General features: G+C 39.7%; 1 protein-coding gene across 8 annotated transcripts in view; it reads left to right on the forward strand.

The window, feature by feature from the left end:
• SMG7 (SMG7 nonsense mediated mRNA decay factor) overlaps positions 1-19,482 on the forward strand; it is a 71,483-nt gene extending 52,001 nt beyond the window's left edge. For 3 of the 8 annotated variants that reach the window (XM_067728868.1, XM_067728869.1, XM_067728875.1), the window contains 15 exons: positions 279-441; positions 792-948; positions 3,722-3,792; positions 5,002-5,062; positions 6,214-6,333; positions 7,216-7,642; positions 9,499-9,643; positions 10,134-10,516; positions 11,386-11,757; positions 12,528-12,677; positions 14,625-14,705; positions 15,181-15,340; positions 16,002-16,172; positions 16,293-16,438; positions 17,058-18,365. In XM_067728868.1, the coding sequence (XP_067584969.1) occupies positions 279-441; positions 792-948; positions 3,722-3,792; positions 5,002-5,062; positions 6,214-6,333; positions 7,216-7,642; positions 9,499-9,643; positions 10,134-10,516; positions 11,386-11,757; positions 12,528-12,677; positions 14,625-14,705; positions 15,181-15,340; positions 16,002-16,172; positions 16,293-16,438; positions 17,058-17,171 (2,721 nt within the window). In that variant the 3' untranslated portion in view covers positions 17,172-18,365. Of the gene's footprint in view, positions 1-278; positions 442-791; positions 949-3,721; positions 3,793-5,001; positions 5,063-6,213; positions 6,334-7,215; positions 7,643-9,498; positions 9,644-10,133; positions 10,517-11,385; positions 11,758-12,527; positions 12,678-14,624; positions 14,706-15,180; positions 15,341-16,001; positions 16,173-16,292; positions 16,439-17,057 lie in introns of all 8 variants that reach the window. The other 5 variants (XM_067728876.1, XM_067728872.1, XM_067728870.1 and 2 more) reach the window with 5 other exon arrangements.
• Positions 19,483-20,334: the final 852 nt, after the last annotated feature.

The following is a 20,334-nucleotide window of genomic DNA, read 5'->3' on the forward strand; positions in this document are numbered from 1 at the left end:
GTATTTTGTAAAATTATAAAATATATATGTATAGTTTCTCATGGAAAAAAGTATTGTTTAAAAAAAAAACAGCTCAAACAGCTCTGTGGTGTCTGGGTTTAATCCTTTCAAGGCAAAAAGTCAACATGAGAAACATCAGACCATGTCAGACTCAATTAAAATACTCATCTATAAATGTTACCTTTGTGGCTTTAAATGCAGACTGCCAGTTTAATTCTTGTGTCAAAGATGGCTTCTGTTCCTGATAATATATTCAGTATTCCTGTCTTCTTTTACAGAGGCTGCTATTCCAAAAAGCTTTCAACTCTCAGCAGTTAGTTCACGTCACTGTCATTAACCTGTTTCAACTTCATCACCTTCGTGACTTTAGCAATGAAACGGAACAGCATAGTTATAGCCAAGATGAGCAGCTGTGTTGGACACAGTTGCTGGCCCTCTTTAGTGAGTATTAAATCATTTAACTTTCTGTGCCATCTTCTTTGGAAAGCATGATCTTAGGCATTTTCATCATTATAACAAAGCATTAGTAACATTAAAAAGTGTCCTACATTTCTTAATATCGAATCAGGAGGCCTAAACCCTAAGTTCTGTCCTTTTATCTGCTGACACCCCCTCATCAACTGTATCTATAACATTTTTAACATAGGAAAGAAAATGGCTTTTTAGAAAGAAGCTGTAAGATATTTTAAGTATTAAGTAGGATACAGCAGGAGGCTCATAATAATATTTTAATTCGGACTGGTACACAATTTCAAATATCTTATGCTCTCTGAACACAATTTTTCTTTCAGTGTCTTTTCTTGGCATCCTGTGCAAGTGTCCTCTCCAGAACAAGTCTCAGGAGGAATCCTACAATGCCTATCCCCTACCTGCAGTCAAGGTCTCCATGGACTGGCTGAGACTCAGACCCAGGGTCTTTCAGGAGGCAGTGGTGGATGAAAGACAGTAGTAAGTGTCTCAGAGTTTCATGTTAGCTTGTGTGCTTTGTTTGTTTGATATTCAGATATGTAGAAACTGCCTTCTAAAACAGTATTGGAATAATGGAAGACTTTGTATTTTCCACCTACTCTCTAGAAATTGAACTGAAGACTTCTTTGTATGCTTTTTATTTATTTGTTTGAATTCTTCATGTGAGGCACAATCTTAAGGATTTCTGACTCCCTGTGTGCTCCCCCTGTTCCTGGTTGCCATCCTGGGGAAAAGGCATTTTTCACATTTCAAAATGAAATAGAAATAAAACCAGTTTGTTTCTTATTCATTATAATATGCCCCAATTTTATGCTTAGGAGTTGAAGGGAAGAGATTTTTACTTCTTCCATTCTTTTCTGTACATAAGCTGTTTGTTGCCTTTTAGTAACACCCGATTTGAGTTATATTTGTTTTAAGCATAGAAGATTGGAAGTTATTTTGGCTCTCACTATTTTCTCTGTAATTTCTACTCAGAATAATTCTGACAGTTCTTAGGAACTATTCATTTTACAGTGACAAATGAAAGCTTTCAGTGTACCTTTGATTATAGGAATAAATATTTCCAGTAAGGCTTTGCAGTGAGCGGGAAGTTCCTCCCCTGCATATATTTTTTTTCCCCTGCATATTTTGATGGTGGATATTAGGAGAGTCTCTGAAATATCTGCTTTGTGGCCCAGTATCTACACATTGACCAAGGTCACAACCTAGAAAATGTCCAAGCCACGTTTAAGACCCTGTGATCCCTCTTACTGCATACTTCTCTTTCCTCTTTTCCCCTCAAACCTAACTTTAAGCACCTTCATTTTTGACATTGTCATGAATAGAGTTTAGCAACATAGTACAGCATACTACACATCTCCTTTCTGTGCCAATGTAGGTATTAGTAAGTCATACATATTTTTAGGCATTGCTTTCTTGCACCGGGTTTTCATTTCTCTACCAGAGGTATACATTTTTCCTTCCCGTGTGTACTTTAGAACTTGTGTTTGGTTCAGTAACTTATATCAGTAATGCTGTGAAAGCAGCTTTGATATTTTTATTCAGTTTTTTGTTCCTATACAGTGATCTTTTAGGCCCATTCTGTGCATTCCCATTTCTTTCTTTTTTTCTTTTTTTTTTTTCCCTTTCTCTTCTTAATTTTATTTTGGCCATGCCACACAGCTTACAGGATCTCAGTTCCCTGACCAGGGACTGAACCCGGGCCATGCGCCGAGTCCTAACCACTAGACCACCAGGGAACTCCCGGTGCGTTCCCATTTCGTATCGTTGCAAAGGATATTCAGCCAGAAGGAATAGTTTATTTACAAACATTTTTCCTTTTTCTTCCCTATCATTTGCTCTTCCCCATTCCTTCTCTTAGATTTGTTGGGATCTTTAGAATTATGGCCTTGCAGGTATTCATTCTGTCTTAAATTATGTTACTACTCATTTTAGGCTAGTGTGGGGTATTTCTCTAAAACTGAAGATTTTCCTTATATGTCTGATATATCAAGGTGTAATAATCTTCATTTATATCTTTTAAATGATGAAAAAAACAATTCCTCTTTGTGAACTCAAAGTTTTATATATATTCAAATAACCTTCAGTTTCTTGCTTTTGGGCCTTGACAATTTCTAGAACTTGTTTTCCTCTGTACTTTTTTTGAGAGCATGTTATCTTAAGCTAACAAATGCATGAAATAGTGATGTATTTTTTTCCTTTGTAGAAAGCGAAGTTAGACTTAAGTAACCCGCAGTGGGCTAAAGCAATATATCATTAAATCATTTCTCACACTCTTTTTCTGTAGTCTGTTTCTTGAGATTTCATATTTGTTGCATAAAGATATTGTTGTTCTAGTCTAACATTCTTTTTTGGGTTATTAACCTTCTTTTCAACTGTCTCGTAATTCGTTACGTCCCCAAAGACTTGTAGCAGACATTTATTCTTCAGTGTTTATTTCCTTATATATTTTTTCTATATTATTCATTTATATTTTTTTAAGCAGCATATTCCCATATTTCAAAGTGTAAAACTGTCAGAAATAGTTGTCAGCTTCCAGGTTTTTTCTGTGATATGGTGATGTACATCCAATTTCTCTATCCTGGGCAACTCACCTTGGGCTTTCTTTTTTTAAAACACACTTTTCGCCAACATTGGTTGTTACATATTTCAAGAAAACAATGTTACCTTCAGTAGATCGTGATTATTTTTAATATTTTAACGAAATATTAAGAATGTTTTTTAATATTTTGCAAACTTTGGCAAAAATTTTGTATTAGGAAACAGAGGTAAGGATATTACAGCAATGTGTGGATTTTGTTGTATCATAAAAAGGCATAGTCATCACTTTGAACAGAGAATGTGATTTGACTATGATGTAACCACACCCCCATCACAGATTAAAAACTAGTAATGGGTTCCACAACTGATAATGTATGTGAAAACTATAAAAACATAATGTGCTATTTCTCTGGTCAAAGTTTTCTCAGTAAATATCAATGTTTAAAACTGACAAATTAATTTTGCTAATTGTTAAATTAGGAGCCTGGGAAACGATCTGCAGTAGTAGGTCTCTATCATGGAAATTTGGCCCTTTTGGTGTATCTTATCTAGACACATTTGGAAATATGTTTTAGGAAATCATACAGCCTTTAAAATGCTGAAGCAAGGGAAAAATACATAGTCACGGTCCTATAGGTAACACTTTCATGGCTTATTAGTGTTCTGGTTTTTCATGCAAAAATAAAGTCTGAACTATCTGTTTAATTTACAGCATTTGGCCTTGGCTAATTTCTCTTCTGAATAGTTTCCATCCCCATGAAGAGGATCTTTCAAGTACTAATGGTAAGGGCTACCTTAACCTGTGTCACTGACATTGTTCTCCATCACTAATAGTGGGCTTAACGCCAGAGAAAAACAGGGTTTTGTTCTTAAGTGTTTGACTTTAAATGTAGTAACTCAGAAGTGACTTTGAGCTCTATATTGATTAAGTGGGTGGAAATAGAGGTAATGTTCTTCCAGTTCTCTCAGCAGCTTATTCTCCTGTTTAGCTACATTTGCATAGGAGTCTAGAGAGTGTAGTAGTACCTTCAGATTCTTTCCATCTTCCTTTCCTCCTCACTCTTAGCAGTTTTTTTTAAGGAACTAATGTGAACAACATTATTCTTTCAAAGTAATACTTGCTTATCATAGAACATTTGGGACATACAAACATAACACAAGTCACCCTTAATTCTCTCATACAGAGATACTTTCTGTACTATTCACATGATAGTGTATTTTCTTTGAGGTTTTTACTTATGTGTACATACACACAACCTGCATGTGATTGATATCAGATACAACTTTGTACCTGCTTTATAATTTAACACTACATTGTTAGCCTTTTCCTTTGTCATTTAAACATTTTGGAACATGATTTTTACAGGCTGCTTAATATTCCGTCCTGTGGCTCTGATAATTTATTTTATCATTGTCCATTTGCTTAAAAAATTTCCCCATTATAAATAATCCTGCACTGAACAATCCGTAGTTGACTCCTTTCTGATTATTTTTCTTCCATTACATCAGTGCCCCTCAAGCATCATATTTGCAAATGAATCACCTGGGATCTTGTTAAAATGCAGTTTATGACTCAATAGGTTTAGGATAATGCCCAAGATTCTGTATTTCTTACAAGCTCCCAAGTGTTGTCAATGTTGGTATTCAATACTTTGAGTTAACAAGGAGATAACCTAAACATTGTGATTAATGGATCCGAGGCTTTGAATCTTTAAGGCTGCTAGGGGGAAAAAAAGTACATTGTACCCATCCTCCTCAGCAATGAGTAGTAGGTGAGTATTAGGACAATGTCTAGGGCCCAAAGGCAACATGCAGGGGTTTGACAGGTAAGTTATTCTATCAAGATTACTATAAAGAAGAGCAGAGAACTATGAGCATTATAGTTTCTTTCTGTCTAAAAAATACTCTTTTTTAATTTAAGAAGTAATACCCTGCTGAATGACAATATTTTAATTAAGATATTTACAAATCTTGTTTTCTGCCCTTCTGTAGCTACACCACTTCCAGAGGAGTTTGAGTTACAAGGATTCTTGGCTTTGAGACCTTCTTTCAGGTAGATGGCTTTTATCACTGTTTACCTAGCGTATTAAAAAGCTTCCTAATCAACTTCCCTATATTGTCCATTCTACTCTGCTTCAGCAATTATATTTTTAAAGTACAGGCTTGATGATGTCCCATTACTAATACAAAAACTTCAATTTACCCATCCTCAGTTGTTATAATATCTTTTTTAGCTTAATGTCCAAATGCTTAGTTTTTCAGTCATATTTCCTGCCACTTTCACCTTCCTCCCCTCCAATACTTACACATATTATACATACACTATGTCCTGTACTTGAATAGCTCTGTATATTTATTCCTCCAAAACTTTGTTCATGCTATGCCTAGAACATTCCCACTTCCTCGTTTGCCCTTCCCTTGTTAGCACTTAACCATACCTGTCCAAGGTCCAGCTCAGGTATCACTTAACTCTGTGAAACCTTTTCAAAGCTTATCGGAAGAAACTAACCCTTCTTTATTATGCTTCTCTTATTCTTTGTTTAGCTTTTATTTCTTCAGATTAAATCATAATTATTTGTTCCTTAAGGTAGGGACTATTTCTCATTTATCTTTGTATCCTTAGTATCTGACCTACTGCCTAGCAATTCTTAGATGCTGCTGCTTTTTTTTTTTTTTTAAAGATAGCTTAATGAGAAATCTGAAAAATCCTTATTTTTTAGGTTGACTTACCTTTCTAAAACGTCAGTTAGTTCTTTGCTCTATGTACTTTATGATATGTATACATTTTTTCTGATTTAGATTGGGCCACCTTAAAGTGGATAGATTACTACTATTTGTTAGAATAGGCATTTCAGAGACCCTTAGCATTGCCATGGTCATTTGAAGTAAGTTACTTATAATGCAAGGTTAGTGTTAATGAAAACTTTATTCTTAGGATAAAAGAATCTTTCCCAATAAAAGATGGTGATTTATTTGAGCTCCTCTGTGAGAAAGTGAAATATAAGTAAAAATATCACATTAATATAGTGAATTTTGCATATTGTCTTTTCTACTTTGCCTCATTGTATTTACAGTCTTTGGGAGCGTAAATAAATTCAAACAAATGCAGTTGCTTACATTAAATAGCTAACCTGTATGGAAAAATCTGAAGCCATTGCAGTTCATTAGGTTTAATTTTCTATAATTTGCTTATATCAATTTTAGGAACTTGGATTTTTCCAAAGGCCACCAGGGTATTACAGGAGACAAAGAGGGTCAGCAAAGACAAATACGACAGCAGCGCTTGATCTCTATAGGCAAATGGATCGCAGATAATCAGCCAAGGTATTCCTCACCGGATACACACACAGCCCCCACATGAGTTTTAGACTTGGTGTAATGCTATTGATTGTAAACTCTTAAGTCAAGATGTTGGTAACACAGCATCAAACTATGACCCTAGTGATCATACGTATCTCTTTATTTAACCTCTGTTCTCTCATTACACTGCCTATTTTAGAGGAGTTTGCCTTGTCGCCACTGTTTATCATGAGCTTTTTCTCCAATTTATAAACATCTATATAAATCTAACTAAATTGTATGTTCACAGTTATGGTGATTTGTATTGACAGGGGCATGGTGGTCAGTTTCAGTCAAGACAGACCAGGATGGTGCTAGTTAAATATAAAGCAGGTATGGTAGTTGGTGTAATAGACAGGGCATAGGTTTTAGAGTCAGATAGATTTGAATTCAGTGTCCAGTTCTGCCACTTCCCCAGGTGTGTGTCCTTAGGATCACTGTGGTTGATTATAACCTTTCCAAAGTCAGTAACTGTTTCATATTCATTTTTGTATTCAGGTTCATATTATACTGTAAGCCACTCACATGGTTGCATATTTGAATAAACATAATACCTCTGAGCTTCAGTTTTCACACCTATAAAACAGGAATTATAGCTACTTCAAGGGCCTAGTCTAGTGTCTTGTGCTTAAAACATGCTGAGTAAATGTAGCTGTACTTATTAGAGAACATTAAACGTGTGGTGGTGATGTTCAGTGGGATAATGAGAATCTGAGTTTACATAACTGCTTTTTATGTTACCTGAATCCACACCGTTATACCCTGCTGTTTCCCACATTTTAAGGCTGTGGGACCCATACACAGTTCAGTTGTTACTGTCTTTTAGATTTGTGTTTTTCATATATGGATTTATTTTTACTTTTTTAGGCTGATTCAGTGTGAAAATGAGGTAGGGAAATTGTTGTTTATCACAGAAATCCCAGAGTTAATACTGGAAGAGCCCAGTGAAGCCAAAGAGAACCTCATTCTGCAAGAAACAACCATCATAGAGTCACTGGCTGTGGATGGGAACCCAGGACTGAAATCAGTGCTGTCTACAGGCCGAAATCTAAGCAACAACTGTGACACAGGAGAGAAACCAGTGGTCACCTTCAAAGAGAACATTAAGCCACGAGAAGTGAACAGAGACCAAGGAAGAAGTTTTCCTCCCAAAGAGGTGAGAAGGGACTATAGCAAAGGAATAACTGTAACTAAGAATGATGGAAAGAAGGACAACAACAAGAGGAAAACAGAAACCAAGAAATGCACCTTAGAAAAGTTACAGGAAACAGGAAAGCAGAATGTGGCAGTGCAGGTAAGCTGTATTTGAACTATAAAGCAGGTAGAGGAAGGCTCACACAAAAGGCAAGATTTTTCATTTTGTTCCTAAAGCCTTGAGAATTGACTATTCTGGAAGCTTCAATGCATTCTTAGAAGGCTGCATAGTAAGGTTATGTAAAGAACTATGGTAGATGGGTACTCCACCAACTCTCAGGAATTGTAATGTGAGTGAAAAAAATCTCAACCTGATTTTTGTCAGTTCTCTCCAGTTTAAGTGGCTGGGAATAACCAGTTGCAGAGCTATCAATTTCACAAAGAATTACATTTTCTTTGGAAGGTATAATTGTGATTTATTAATGCTATAGTGGAAAATTTGGGGTCTTTTATAGATCCCATAGAACCAAGTATATTAAGGCTTACACGGTGGTTTTTTGTTTTTTGTTTTTTGTTTTTCAGATTCACTATACAAAATAAAATATATTCTTGGGGAAAGATGAGGCTATTTTCCTTGACATTTATACCGGCCCCAGCTAGTAGCATTATATAACCTCAGTGTTATCCTGGCTCATGGGAATTTGTAAAGCAAGAACCCAAGTCTCTTGCTGGGAAAGGATAAACACTGCTCAGTTATTTGTGACTTTTCTTTTAAATATATACACACACACACACACCCCTTTCCAGGGAGATACAGATGATTTCATATAAACAAAAGGGTCTTTACTCTGTGCTGGTTTTATTAACACCGCTAATGTTTGTAGCCATTTGATTATTAACACGTTTTGGCAAATGTATTTATTTACAGTAGGCATGAGGAATCTTACAGGTTTGAAGTCTGCTTGCAAATAAACATTACGTGCAGTGCATTTCCCTTACAGTTTTTTGCAGGGAAAGGGAGAAATAAGAACATAGTAGTTCTGTTTTAAGGTTAATAATAGGGGAAGAAACAGAGAAAAACATGGTAGAAATTGAGGAAAGGCACAGAGAAAGTGAGAGGTCTTGGGGAAAGGCAAGGAAGAAAACAAAAGAATTATAAGGCTGCAGGACCAGTGTTTTAGGGATAAAGAGTTCAGCACTTCCTGCCTGCTCTGGCTCTATCCTCTGAAACTGCCTCCCCAAAAGGTCCAGACGGAAAATAAAATCTCTTTTCTGGTCTCATCCTTTTTAAATCTGAGTATTGATGATTAAAGAAAACCTGACAGTAGTCAATATATCACCGCCCTCTGTACCTCATCCTGAGTTTTCTATAAATGCTACCTATTTTTACTCACTTTACTCATCTTTACATTACTTGAGCAGTGCATATGGCATCTACTTCTCTCCAGCTCCATCTGTAGGATCTCAGGCCTGTTTCTTACTGCTGAAAGTATCCTTATTTATTCTGGGGGTGGTAGGGTTGCAGGGTGGAGGGTGGATGCCTGACTGATACCCTTAAAGCTGCCCAGATGAAGTTAAACTGAGGGCCAAAAGTGTCTCATCTGTGGATTAGTGGTCATTATTCATTCATAATTCATGTACATTAAGAGAATACAGGGCCATGGGGCCCATAACAGTGGCTTAAGATTATAGGCAGCTTTTTAAACCTGTTGGCATCAGGTGTCTCGTTTGTAAAACAAATGAATTCTCAGGTCTTTTCTGTATTTCGTACTTTTATGATATTGTGAAAGCAAAATAATTAGACAAGTAAAACTAAGCCCTTATAACTTTTTTTTGGCAATTAAATAATTTGACTTTCCCATTTTTAATTTAGGTGAAGTGAATATCTGCAGCATATACTTTTTTTGGCGGGGGGGACATAGTAGGATTTTAAATACTTTCTGAGAGTAGGTGCTTCTTTCTGACATGTTTGAGTTTCAGATTATTATAGATAGTTTTGCTTCTGGTTGGTCATAGGTAAAATCCCAGACAGAATTAAGAAGGACTCCAGTGTCTGAAGCCAGGAAAACACCTGTAACTCAAGCTCCAAGTCAAGCAAGTAACTCCCAGTTCATCCCCATTCATCACCCTGGAGCCTTTCCTCCTCTTCCCAGCCGGCCAGGTAAAAATATATGTTTTGTAGTTTTTTCTGCTGAATTCCATCTGTGTAGGAGTTTCTATTAACCCACTGAGAAATTTTAGACTCTGAGTGACATTACTAAACCATAATGTTAAAAGGTATAAGGGAGTTAGTTCTCTTTTCCCTAATGTTTATGAAATTGTTTTTTGAGCCATTTCTCTGTAGTTTATGTACAAGTGTATGCTTGTTATTACGAAGGAATTCCTGTCACTAACCATGGCATCTAAGAAACTGCCTTTAGGATTCTCCAGTTACCTCCGTGGATAGAAGTAGCAGCCAATAGTCTATATTTAATTCTTGAAATCAGGTTAAAGATTGACACTTGATCAGTCTTACTTGACGGTTGATCCCTGTCTTTTATAATTTATTAGAAGACCTCTTCTCCACCCCAGCCCAAAATGACTATACTATTTTTTTGTCTTTCTTTTGCTAAGTTTCCTTAGAACTAAAGCTATGTTCTTCTGTTTTGAAGGGTTCCCGCCCCCAACCTATGTTATCCCCCCTCCTGTGGCATTTTCTATGGGCTCAGGTTACACCTTCCCAGCTGGTGTTTCTGTCCCGGGAACCTTTCTTCAGCCTACAGCTCACTCTCCAGCAGGAAACCAGGTGCAAGCTGGGAAACAGTCCCACATTCCTTACAGCCAGCAACGGCCCTCTGGACCAGGGCCGATGAACCAGGGACCTCAACAACCACAGCCACCTTCCCAGCAACCCCTTACATCTTTACCAGCTCAGCCAACAGCACAGTCTACAAGCCAGTTGCAGGTTCAGGCTCTAGCTCAGCAGCAACAATCCCCTACAAAAGCTGTGCCGGCTTTGGGGAAAAGCCCTCCTCACCACTCTGGATTCCAGCAGGTAATTCACAGTTGTGTGTACCGTCCAGCTGAAGTAAGGAGAGGGGAAGGTTGAAATTGTTCTGTGTTTGGTTAATTAAAAATACTAGTTAGGGGGCTTCCCTGGTGGCGCAGTGGTTGGGAGTCCGCCTGCAGATGCAGGGGACGCGGGTTCGTGCCCCGGTCCGGGAAGATCCCACATGCCGTGGAGAGGCTGGGCCCGTGAGCCATGGCCGCTGGGCCTGAGCGTCCGGAGCCCGTGCTCCGCGGCGGGAGAGGCCACGGCAGTGACAGGCCCGTGTACCACAAAAAAAAAAAAAAAAAAAATACTAGTTAGGCATTCAGCTACTTCTTGCTTAGACTTGTAATGATTATGGGAACACGTAAGTCTTCTCTTTGCTGTTTAGGAAAGTTCAGGTGTTCTCCCTTTTACTTTTGTAAAGGACAATAGATCTTAACTACCATTCTTTGCTGCTACTACTTATGAGCTTTATAGAAAAGGATTTTCTGTAAATAATTTCCTCTATTTGAACCTAAGCTACAGAAGGGAAATAGTATCGTAATCTTGATGAGGTGTTAATGATACCAGTCTTAAATAATTTGTCATCCCACAGCACTTGAAGCAGGAGAAATGTGTGCGCGCCCACCCACACTCACACCCTCATTTATTAAACCTCTTAAATAATGGAACTGAAAGAGAACATGAGTTCAGTGCCCTTAATCTGTTCCCAGAAAGCTCTGTGTATTGAAAAACTTAGAGTAAACAAAACTGCATTGTCTAGAGTTTTGGTGGTGGTAAAATCTCTCAGATTCATTCTGTGATTCCCGAGTACTGAGTGTAAGTAACATTGCATTTTATCCTCATCTTGGTGACAGGCATCTCTTTTTTAGTATCAACAGGCAGATGCCTCCAAACAGCTGTGGAATCCCCCTCAGGTTCAAGGCCCATTAGGGAAAATCATGCCTGTGAAACAGCCCTACTACCTTCAAACCCAAGACCCCATAAAACTGTTTGAGCCGTCATTGCAACCTCCCGTAATGCAGCAGCAGCCTCTAGAGAAAAAAATGAAGCCTTTTCCCATGGAGCCATATAACCATAATTCCTCAGAAGTCAAGATCCCAGAATTCTACTGGGATTCTTCCTACAGCATGGCTGATAGCAGAGCTGTAATGGCACAGCAAGCCAACATGGACCGCAGGGGCAAACGGTCACCGGGAGTCTTCCGTCCAGAGCAGGATCCTGTGCCCAGGATGCCATTTGAGGTGTGTGTCCTTTCCTATCACCAGGCACTTCAGAGTTAGGTCTGGGGATGCATGTCCTTAAATTTCTCAAGTAGGTGTTTATAAAGGTCACTCTGCTTCATTAGTGCTGCAGAATGCTGCTGAGTAAATGGGTGCAGCTTTTGGTCTCCTCTTTACAATTGCATAGTATGCTTGATTTGGGGGAGCTGAAGAATTCTGTTCCTGATTTTGACCTGTGATGGTCTGGCAGAGAAATCATGTGCAGAAATCTCTAACACAGCATGTTAGAGAATTCTGAGACAAAGCTGCTCTCAGTTGGGCTGAATCATCTAAGTTTAAAAATAGGTTTATATTTAAACAAATTGTTTTCTGAGAGGAACAAAGCCAGTTATCTTTGATAGTGGAGTTCCCTGTACTTGCGCTTTTTATTCATGAGAAACGGGTATGTTTTTGTAACTTTTAAAAAAGCTGTTTCTCTGTTTGTTAGCACAAGATAGGCTAATCACTTTGCTCCGTTGCATTGTTTTACTCCCTTCCCACATTAACCTTTTATGTTCTGCTCTGTCACTACTTTTGCTTCTTTCTGTTGTTTCGATCTTTCTCTACCATTGTCCTCGTGTCACTTTGCTTTGGTGTTTCAGAGCCTTTTCCTCTTTGCATAATACTGTCTCACTATTCATTACTTCTTCCTCCTTGACTTTAGTTGCCTTCATCCCCCCTAATCATGCCACTACTCCTTTGTGCTTTTGTCATCCCTTATTGCATCTCACTGTGATCCTTTCTGTCACTAGGACCCCAAGGGCTCCCCTCTACTTCCTCCGGACCTGTTAAAGAGTCTGGCTGCCTTGGAGGAAGAGGAAGAGCTGATTTTTTCTAACCCTCCTGATCTTTACCCAGCTCTGCTGGGGCCTCTCGCCTCTCTTCCTGGACGAAGCCTCTTTGTATGTATTTTACATAAGTCTTCTTGCTCTAACCTCAACTTCTTTTCTGAGATTTTGTAGTACTTGGAATAGGTGGTTTCTTATTTCTAGGGCTTTCCTTTTTTTATAGAATTTTAAAACTTATTTCCTGATTGCCCAAACTAACCTTCAAATGGTAGTAGAACATAGCAAAACATGTCTGATTCCATAGTTTCCCCAAATCTTATAGCTTTGTTACATGTTATCCAGAAAGCATCCTGCAGGGCTGGTCACACACAGAATGTGATGCTGGCCAGTTAACTTACTTTTCAGGTATCATTTCCACCTGGACCCAGGAATTTTAGGTGTCATTTAATCTTGTTTAGGAGCAGTGAGATTTTTCCTCATGTATTCAAAATATGAAATGAAATAATGTTCTAGATGTTTTACTGAATAAAAAAATTCTAGATTGATTTTACCGAACAGTATGTGGTTCTTTTCTGTTTGGTTAACTAAGAGCCCTGATCTAAATTCAGAGCCAGATTCATAAACAGAATGAGTGAAAATGAAAAGGCCTCTATTTATAAACATAGTTGAGTACCATAAATGAGTGAACACAGAGATAAATAACTAGAATGACATAAAGTCTAAGAATTGATTAGTGGTATCTTTTAAAAATAACCTTCTGTAACCCAGTGTGCATTTCAAAGAATGCCATTGTTTAGAGATTTTACTAAGGTGGGGGGACTGTAAGAAAGATGTATGCTATGAGGTCTTTCCCCCACTCCCTTCATGCCATCTTAATAAAACATAAAACAATTCTTGAGTTCCACTTTCTCGCTGTTTCTTTCCCATAAACACGGGGTAAGAAGACATTCGTAAGATTAAAGTGCATTGATTTTAGTATTAGGAGAACTGAAAGCTGCTTAATGGCTCTCGTGACACACTGCCATCCCTGGCACTCGAAGTTCCCTTAAGAATTTTCCTGAGTGAGTGGCCACAGAGACCTCTCACTTCCCCCACTAAAGTTAGCAGAAATAAAAGATCCCCTAGACACTTGAACAGTTGTAGTGCAATGGCAGTGCCTAGAGGTTGTTGAATGTCCAGATACTAAACTGTTGCCTCTATGTGTTTGCCTTTCTTGCTGCTTTTTTTTGCTGGGGTGGCTTGAGGGACAGGCAGGGGAGCACATCTCTGTACACTAGTTTCCTAATCTCTTAGTTCCTGTTGTGCTTGCCCCTTCCGTCGGAAATGAAGCTGATGGTGGAACAAGCGGAGGGGGGCCTTTTAGTGGATTTTTTTTCATGTTTAAAAAAACCTTACGGTAGCCCTTCTTATATTTAACATCGTTAATGATGTGTGTGAAAGTACCTTGCATGCAGCAGGTGTTTAATAAATGCTTTGTTGACCAACAATTCAGTGACAGTGAGCATCAGAGATTCAGCTTTTTTTCCCCTAATAACTTTCTTAGGGCCAATAAATGTAAGCTTGACTTCAGCAACTATTTTAATATATACCACAAATAGAGTTGTTAGGAACCATGCTAACAAAACCAGTTGTCAAATGGATTTAAAGGCTTTTTAAAAGTCATTAATGTCAGTGTTTTAAAAATTTAGGGAGAAAACAGTGCCAGATCAGTTCCCCTTCTTGTTTTGAGAGTATTTTAAATGCAACTGTTGACAAAGGGATTCCTGAGGTTCTTGCCTAGTGAACACTCCAAACTGCCAGTTTCCAGGGTCCCTGCCAGGATCTCTGTGCCAGATTAGAGGTGCTGATCAGGAGGGCTCTGTCTCACCTGTGACAACTGGCACTTATCTGGTGTCATGGTATTCACGGATTTGAATTTATATCTTCCAAGCTTTAAATTGTACAAGATAGGTGAGTACAAGTATGCTTAAATTGTGGTCTTTTGGTTGGATGGTATCTTAAAATTAATATTAAGAAAATGGAAGGCATAATTTACCTACCTTTTTTTCCGGGACTGTGAAGAAATCCTTATTGGAGAAGCCCTCGGAGCTCATGTCACATTCATCCTCTTTCCTGTCGCTCACCGGATTCTCTCTCAATCAGGTGCGTAAACAGTGAAGCATCCTGCTTTGTGCTTTTATTGTGGGCTAGTATTTTTTTTCCCGTTCTATTTCAATACGTCTGTTTTTCTCTTTCCTTTCTCTTCCATATATTGGTGTTTTCCAGGTATTTGATTTTATTCCCCACCCCGCTTTGATTAGGGTGCACTAGAGACTTGTATAAGTTTGAATTGTTTAACTTCTCATTAATGTTAAAGTCTCTGGGGCTCTGTTGTTCAGCAAGTAAATTATTCATACTTTCTAACCCAGGTGGTTTACATAGAGCAAAATAAAGGGTGAGGGAAAATAAAAGGCAAATGAATTAAATGGGAAAACTGAAAGAAACAGAAGTAAAAGCCTTCAGAAGTTTGTCTTGCAAAGAAAGGCTTAAGATAAGCATCCATGAGCATGAACACTGCATTTTCTTAAATCTCTTGCTTTGGCGTGAGTTTGTTAACTTGGTGGTCATTGTCTTTCAGGAAAGATACCCAAATAACAGTGTGTTCAATGAGGTATATGGGAAAAACCTGACAACCAGCTCTAAAGCAGAACTTAATCCCTCAATGGCCCCCCAGGAAACATCATTGTACTCCCTTTTTGAAGGGACTCCATGGTCTCCATCACTTCCTGCCAGTTCAGGTATTGACTAGTCTTTAAATTATAGACCTTGCATTTCCCGTACACTCAAGTTGATTAAGAGATAGTATGATTGTGTCTTGGTGGGTTTTGTTTGTATCTTGTTGTTGTTATTTGTTTGTTTTTAAAGTAACTTCTGAAGGAAAATAGGAAAAAAAGCCTGATGCACTGGTTCATACGATAAATGACACTAAAAAGCTGTTTTACATCCTCAGTAATGAACAGAGTTGTAAGGGAGAAAAATACGAGTTTTATCTTAAGGTTTGCAGCTGTTTTTTAGTTTTATTTGTAGATATTCGTTCTTTGCAGGAAAAGTTGCACTTTTAAAAATACAGAGTTAATAGTAATTTTTAAGGTTAGGCAATTCTGTTCTGATAGAGAAGAGCAGTTATACTTACCTGAAAGAGGCACACCAAAAGAATGCATTTATTTGACAAAACTGTGTACTGTTTTAGTTGTAAGGCAAGGAATGTGCCTTAGGCATGCACAGCAGGACAGACGAGTGCATTTGGCAGGATCCCTTTTGGGGCCTTTATTTGCCTCTCCTGAAACCGTGTGATTATTGTTAACAGAATTTAAGCGATCAGACCTACAGGAAACTTTCATTCTTGGCATGTTTGTGAAACATCTTTGTTCAGTGTCCTGCGTTGCTATTATTTCATAGATCATTCAACACCAGCCAGCCAGTCTCCTCATTCCTCCAACCCAAGCAGCCTGCCAAGCTCGCCTCCGACACACAACCACAATTCTGTCCCATTCTCCAGTTTTGGACCCATTGGGACTCCGGATAACAGGGATAGGAGAACGGCAGATCGGTGGAAAACTGATAAGCCAGGTGAGATCCAGACTTCATTGCTTAGCAAAAGTGAAAGAACTTACTCTACCCTTCCCTAGCTTTTGGCATTTGGCAATGATAGAACAACGTCTTGAATTATTCTTATCTCTTCATTCCTAGCCATGGGTGGATTTGGCATTGATTATCTCTCAGCAACATCATCCTCTGAGAGCAGTTGGCATCAGGCCAGCACTTCAAGTGGCTCCTGGACAGGCCATGGCCCATCCATGGAGGATTCTTCTGCTGTCCTCATGGAAAGCCTAAAGGTGAGTGGATCAGGAACAAGAACCGCAAGAGATGTCTCTGCTTTCATTCGCATAAATGGCTAATCTTATTCCTAAGGCCCTTAGGATTGATTCATAGCACTTATCTAGCAAAGTCCTAGAAGCATGGTCTGCCTTATAAGATTCTTGAATAGGACTTTTTTTTTTAATTTGTGAATTCACTAGTGATAAAGCAGTATCCTCAGGGGGACAGACATGAAGGTTTTAGTTGGATTCTAAGATTAAGAAAATTCGGACTCACCTTGGAATATTTCATTTAAGCCTTTTCTAAACAAGTCAAAGAAGGGCATCTAATTTCAGAAATGTTTTGTTTGCCTGAAACCTTTCTGGTAAATGCTCTGGTCTCACATGGAGCTGAGTTTTAGCAAAAAGACTTTATGTAAAACATACTTTCACCTTTTCTGGTTTAAAATGATCTTAATGGGAACTAACCTGTCTTGAAGACCTGGTCTTACAAGAACTTTTTCCAGTAGCTGGGGTTTTTAGGGTTTGGGAAGCTTGGGGCACACATGCCTTTATGTTTGGCTGGGATTGAAAAACAAATCCCTTAAAGACAGCCAGGCATTTGACCTCTGCTGACAAGCTCTGGGCTGTTTTTCAGTCTATCTGGTCCAGTTCCATGATGCATCCTGGACCTTCCGCTTTGGAGCAGCTGTTAATGCAGCAGAAGCAGAAACAGCAGCGGGGACAAGGCACCATGAACCCTCCACACTGAGGCCAGAGTGGCAACCCTGGGAATGAAGGCTCCATAAACCATGGCATGTTGGGTTTGCAGGACTGGCCCACACAGTCCCCTGCAGGTGGCAGCCCTCTTTTCTGTTTCTCGCTGTTGAGAGGGTGTAAGTGTTCCACCAGCCCGCTGAGTGTGCACGAAATGTCTGCAGTGCAGCAAAAAGAAAAAACCATCAGGAACTCTCCGTCCCCTCGGGGCCTTCCGGAGGGAGAGAGGAACTGCTGTTTGTCTCACTCAGTTACCTGATATCACCGCCTTTCACCTTCTCCATCGTGCATGTCCCCAGCCACATGGGAAGTGAAAGCTGAGAAGGGAAGGCAGATGGGAGAAGCCAATGGGAACGTCTCAGTCCTTTTTTTCCTCTTTGGGGAGTAAAATAGGAATCCATTAATGATTGCTTTGCTGACTGAGAATGTAGTTGAAATTATTCCTGAACATCTTTTATTATTGTTATTACTCTCAGTAGTAAGATATCACATTGAATTCTTCCATACACGGATGTGCTTCTTCTAGTCAGTGTGTAGCAAAGAAAGCCCCGTGCACTGCTCCTGTGAGAGGTTGGTGGTGACAGGATGGGGAAACTAACCTCTTCAGCCAGTGGAAATGCTCCATAAGGGAGAGGACAAGGCCTCAACTTGCACTCAGAAGGTTCTGGTGGGCCCTCCTCTGGCCTGGAGACTCCAGCAGGAAATGCCCTTCACTCTGTAGGTGCTTGAGCCCCAATCGAGGATGCAGCGTGGGTGGTGGTGCTGGGCTGGACTTGCAGACAAACTGCTGTAGGATTTTAAATTAACGTTTTTGATTCCTGTACATTTTACGGTAGCAAAGCAGGCAGTCCCACAGAAGGCAGGCTAGTCCATTCATGGCCTGACGCATTTTAATAGGTAGAAGCTTTCAGTGTGGTTATTTTTTGTTTGGTTGGTTTTTGTGCCCCCATCCGACTTACCACCCACCTCCTCCTGTCCCTACCTCCACCCCTTTTCTACCCTGTGCTGTGTGCTAGTAATCGTTATTATTCCTAACATGCACAACATCTCGCCAACAAGCAACAGCATGGGGTCCAGCAGCTGGGGCCCGAAAGACAGTCTGAAGAAGAAGGAAGCAGCAGCAGCGGCGTCTGCATAGCCCACCGAGGGGCCAGGCCCCTGCCCGGCTGCAGTCTCCCAGCCTCCACTTTCAGAGTGAAATTCAAGGCAACGCGGACACGTGTGCGTCACGCAGAGAAGAAAACACAAGGAAGTCCATTCTGGAAAAGGCGAAAGGAAGGAAAATAAACTTTTATTTGATATTTATTAGAAGGAAAGAGGACTGAAAATTTTCTTGTGTAGAAACAGAAGGACAGCATTACTGATAGTCATTTCCTGGAAAAGTAATATTTTAAGGGGAAATTATGGAAACAATCTAAATGTCCAATTGCTGTGCTAGTGGTAGGGTTTATTTTCTGGGAGAGCTCTCCTTTGTGTGTGTGTGTGTGTGTGTGTGAGTGTGCGTGTGTGCGCGCACATGCCTGTCTGCTCCCCCAGAGGGGAGGGGTGATGCGTGTGAGTGTGTGGAGCTAGCGTGGGACTTAAGAGCTGGAAAACAGCTGCAGAGCAAAGCACATCCAGGAGCCCCGGTCGTCACTGGAGTCTGGGCAACCCCAGCAATGAAAAGGGGTGAGATTCATGCTCATTGCTCTTCCGAGACAGTGGTTGGAGTCCTGTATGCTTACATTATTGCTCTTTTAGTTTGACATGGTGTTTGGGGTTTTTTCTGTTTTATTTTTTTGAAAGGTCCCAAAGGGTGAAGTCCCCCACCCAATGGCAATATGAAACCTTTTGTGCTTCTCTCCAGCCCCTTCCCCGTGTCCACCTTTCTCCCTTTCCCTCCGTCCCAAGCCTCCTTCCCTGCTGCCTTTACCCACTCTGTGTGTTTGAGATCTGCATTCAGGCAGCTGCAACATTCCAGTGTTTGAACTGTCACGGATTCTTGCGCCCTTGACAAGCTCACCAGTTTCACCGTCTCGGTCCCACGTAGTGCCCACGTCCCATCTACAGCCCCATTTCTGCATGAGAATTTGGTGTTTGGAATGTTTTCTGACTCTTGGGGCGGGGTTCCTCGCCTTATCATCCTCAGTGTGGAGTAATGAGGAGGGAGAGGAGAATCTTCATTAGAAACTGGTTTTGTGTAGTAAACTTTCTTTTGTGTTTATTTTTTTGTTTTTGTTTTTGTTTTTTGTTTTGGTCTGTCTGTGCAAGACCTGCAGCTGCTGAATTCAGCTTTGCCTTTAATTAAACCATGTTCTCTCCAACCAGATCTGTGTATAGACTGTTTCTTTTTTATCCTAAAAGAAAATCCAGCTTAAAAAACAAAAACTTAAACTACTTACAAGTCATCTAGGGGAAAGCAAAGAAGGTCAAAAATCAAATATGCTTCAGGGTTATTTTTGCTTTTAGTAATGTTCCTAACCAATATGCAGGATTATGGAAAGGGATGGGTAGAAAGAAACTGTCAATTCTTTTAACAGCTCAGCATTTTTATCCTTATTGTCACCCTTAATAAAGCAACTCAGAGATAGTTTATCCTTTTGGCCCAGTAAACTCACTGAGTGTGATGTGCAGCAACAGTAATTGGTGTTCTTTGCTTTGGTGTTGTATTTCTTCAAGTTGTGTCTCATATTTCCAGTGGTAGCCTGCTGGGCCTTTGCATGTGCCAGAAGCCAGCACCACAGCTCACCAGGGTGTGTGTGCACGCCCAGCAGCTGCCCTTTCACCTTGATGTGGATTCAGTCTACACTTCAGTTCCTAACTGTGCTTTTCACACACACCTGCACACTTGAAAAATTGTTAACAAAGCCACATGTATTCTACAAAAGGAAGTGGGGGGATTAAGGCCAGGTCTTTAGTATTTATGGAAAACTCTCACCCAAGTTAACCCTGAAAAACTGGGCCATTTGGTTAAATGATAACCAGAATAAACCGATAGCGTTCTATCATGTATATTACCAGAATACTTACTATAAAATGTTACCTAGTAGGGTAGTACTAACCAACTGGCTTCCTGAACACAGCTGCTTTTCATTTCTTATTTATTCGTGGCATACATTCATTATTGAACTCTTAAGAAATGTTCCTCCCTGAGAACACATGAAGGGATGTAGTTCTAG

This window comes from Pseudorca crassidens, chromosome 2 (assembly GCF_039906515.1).
Source record: "Pseudorca crassidens isolate mPseCra1 chromosome 2, mPseCra1.hap1, whole genome shotgun sequence".
NCBI classification, from domain to species: domain Eukaryota; kingdom Metazoa; phylum Chordata; class Mammalia; order Artiodactyla; family Delphinidae; genus Pseudorca; species Pseudorca crassidens.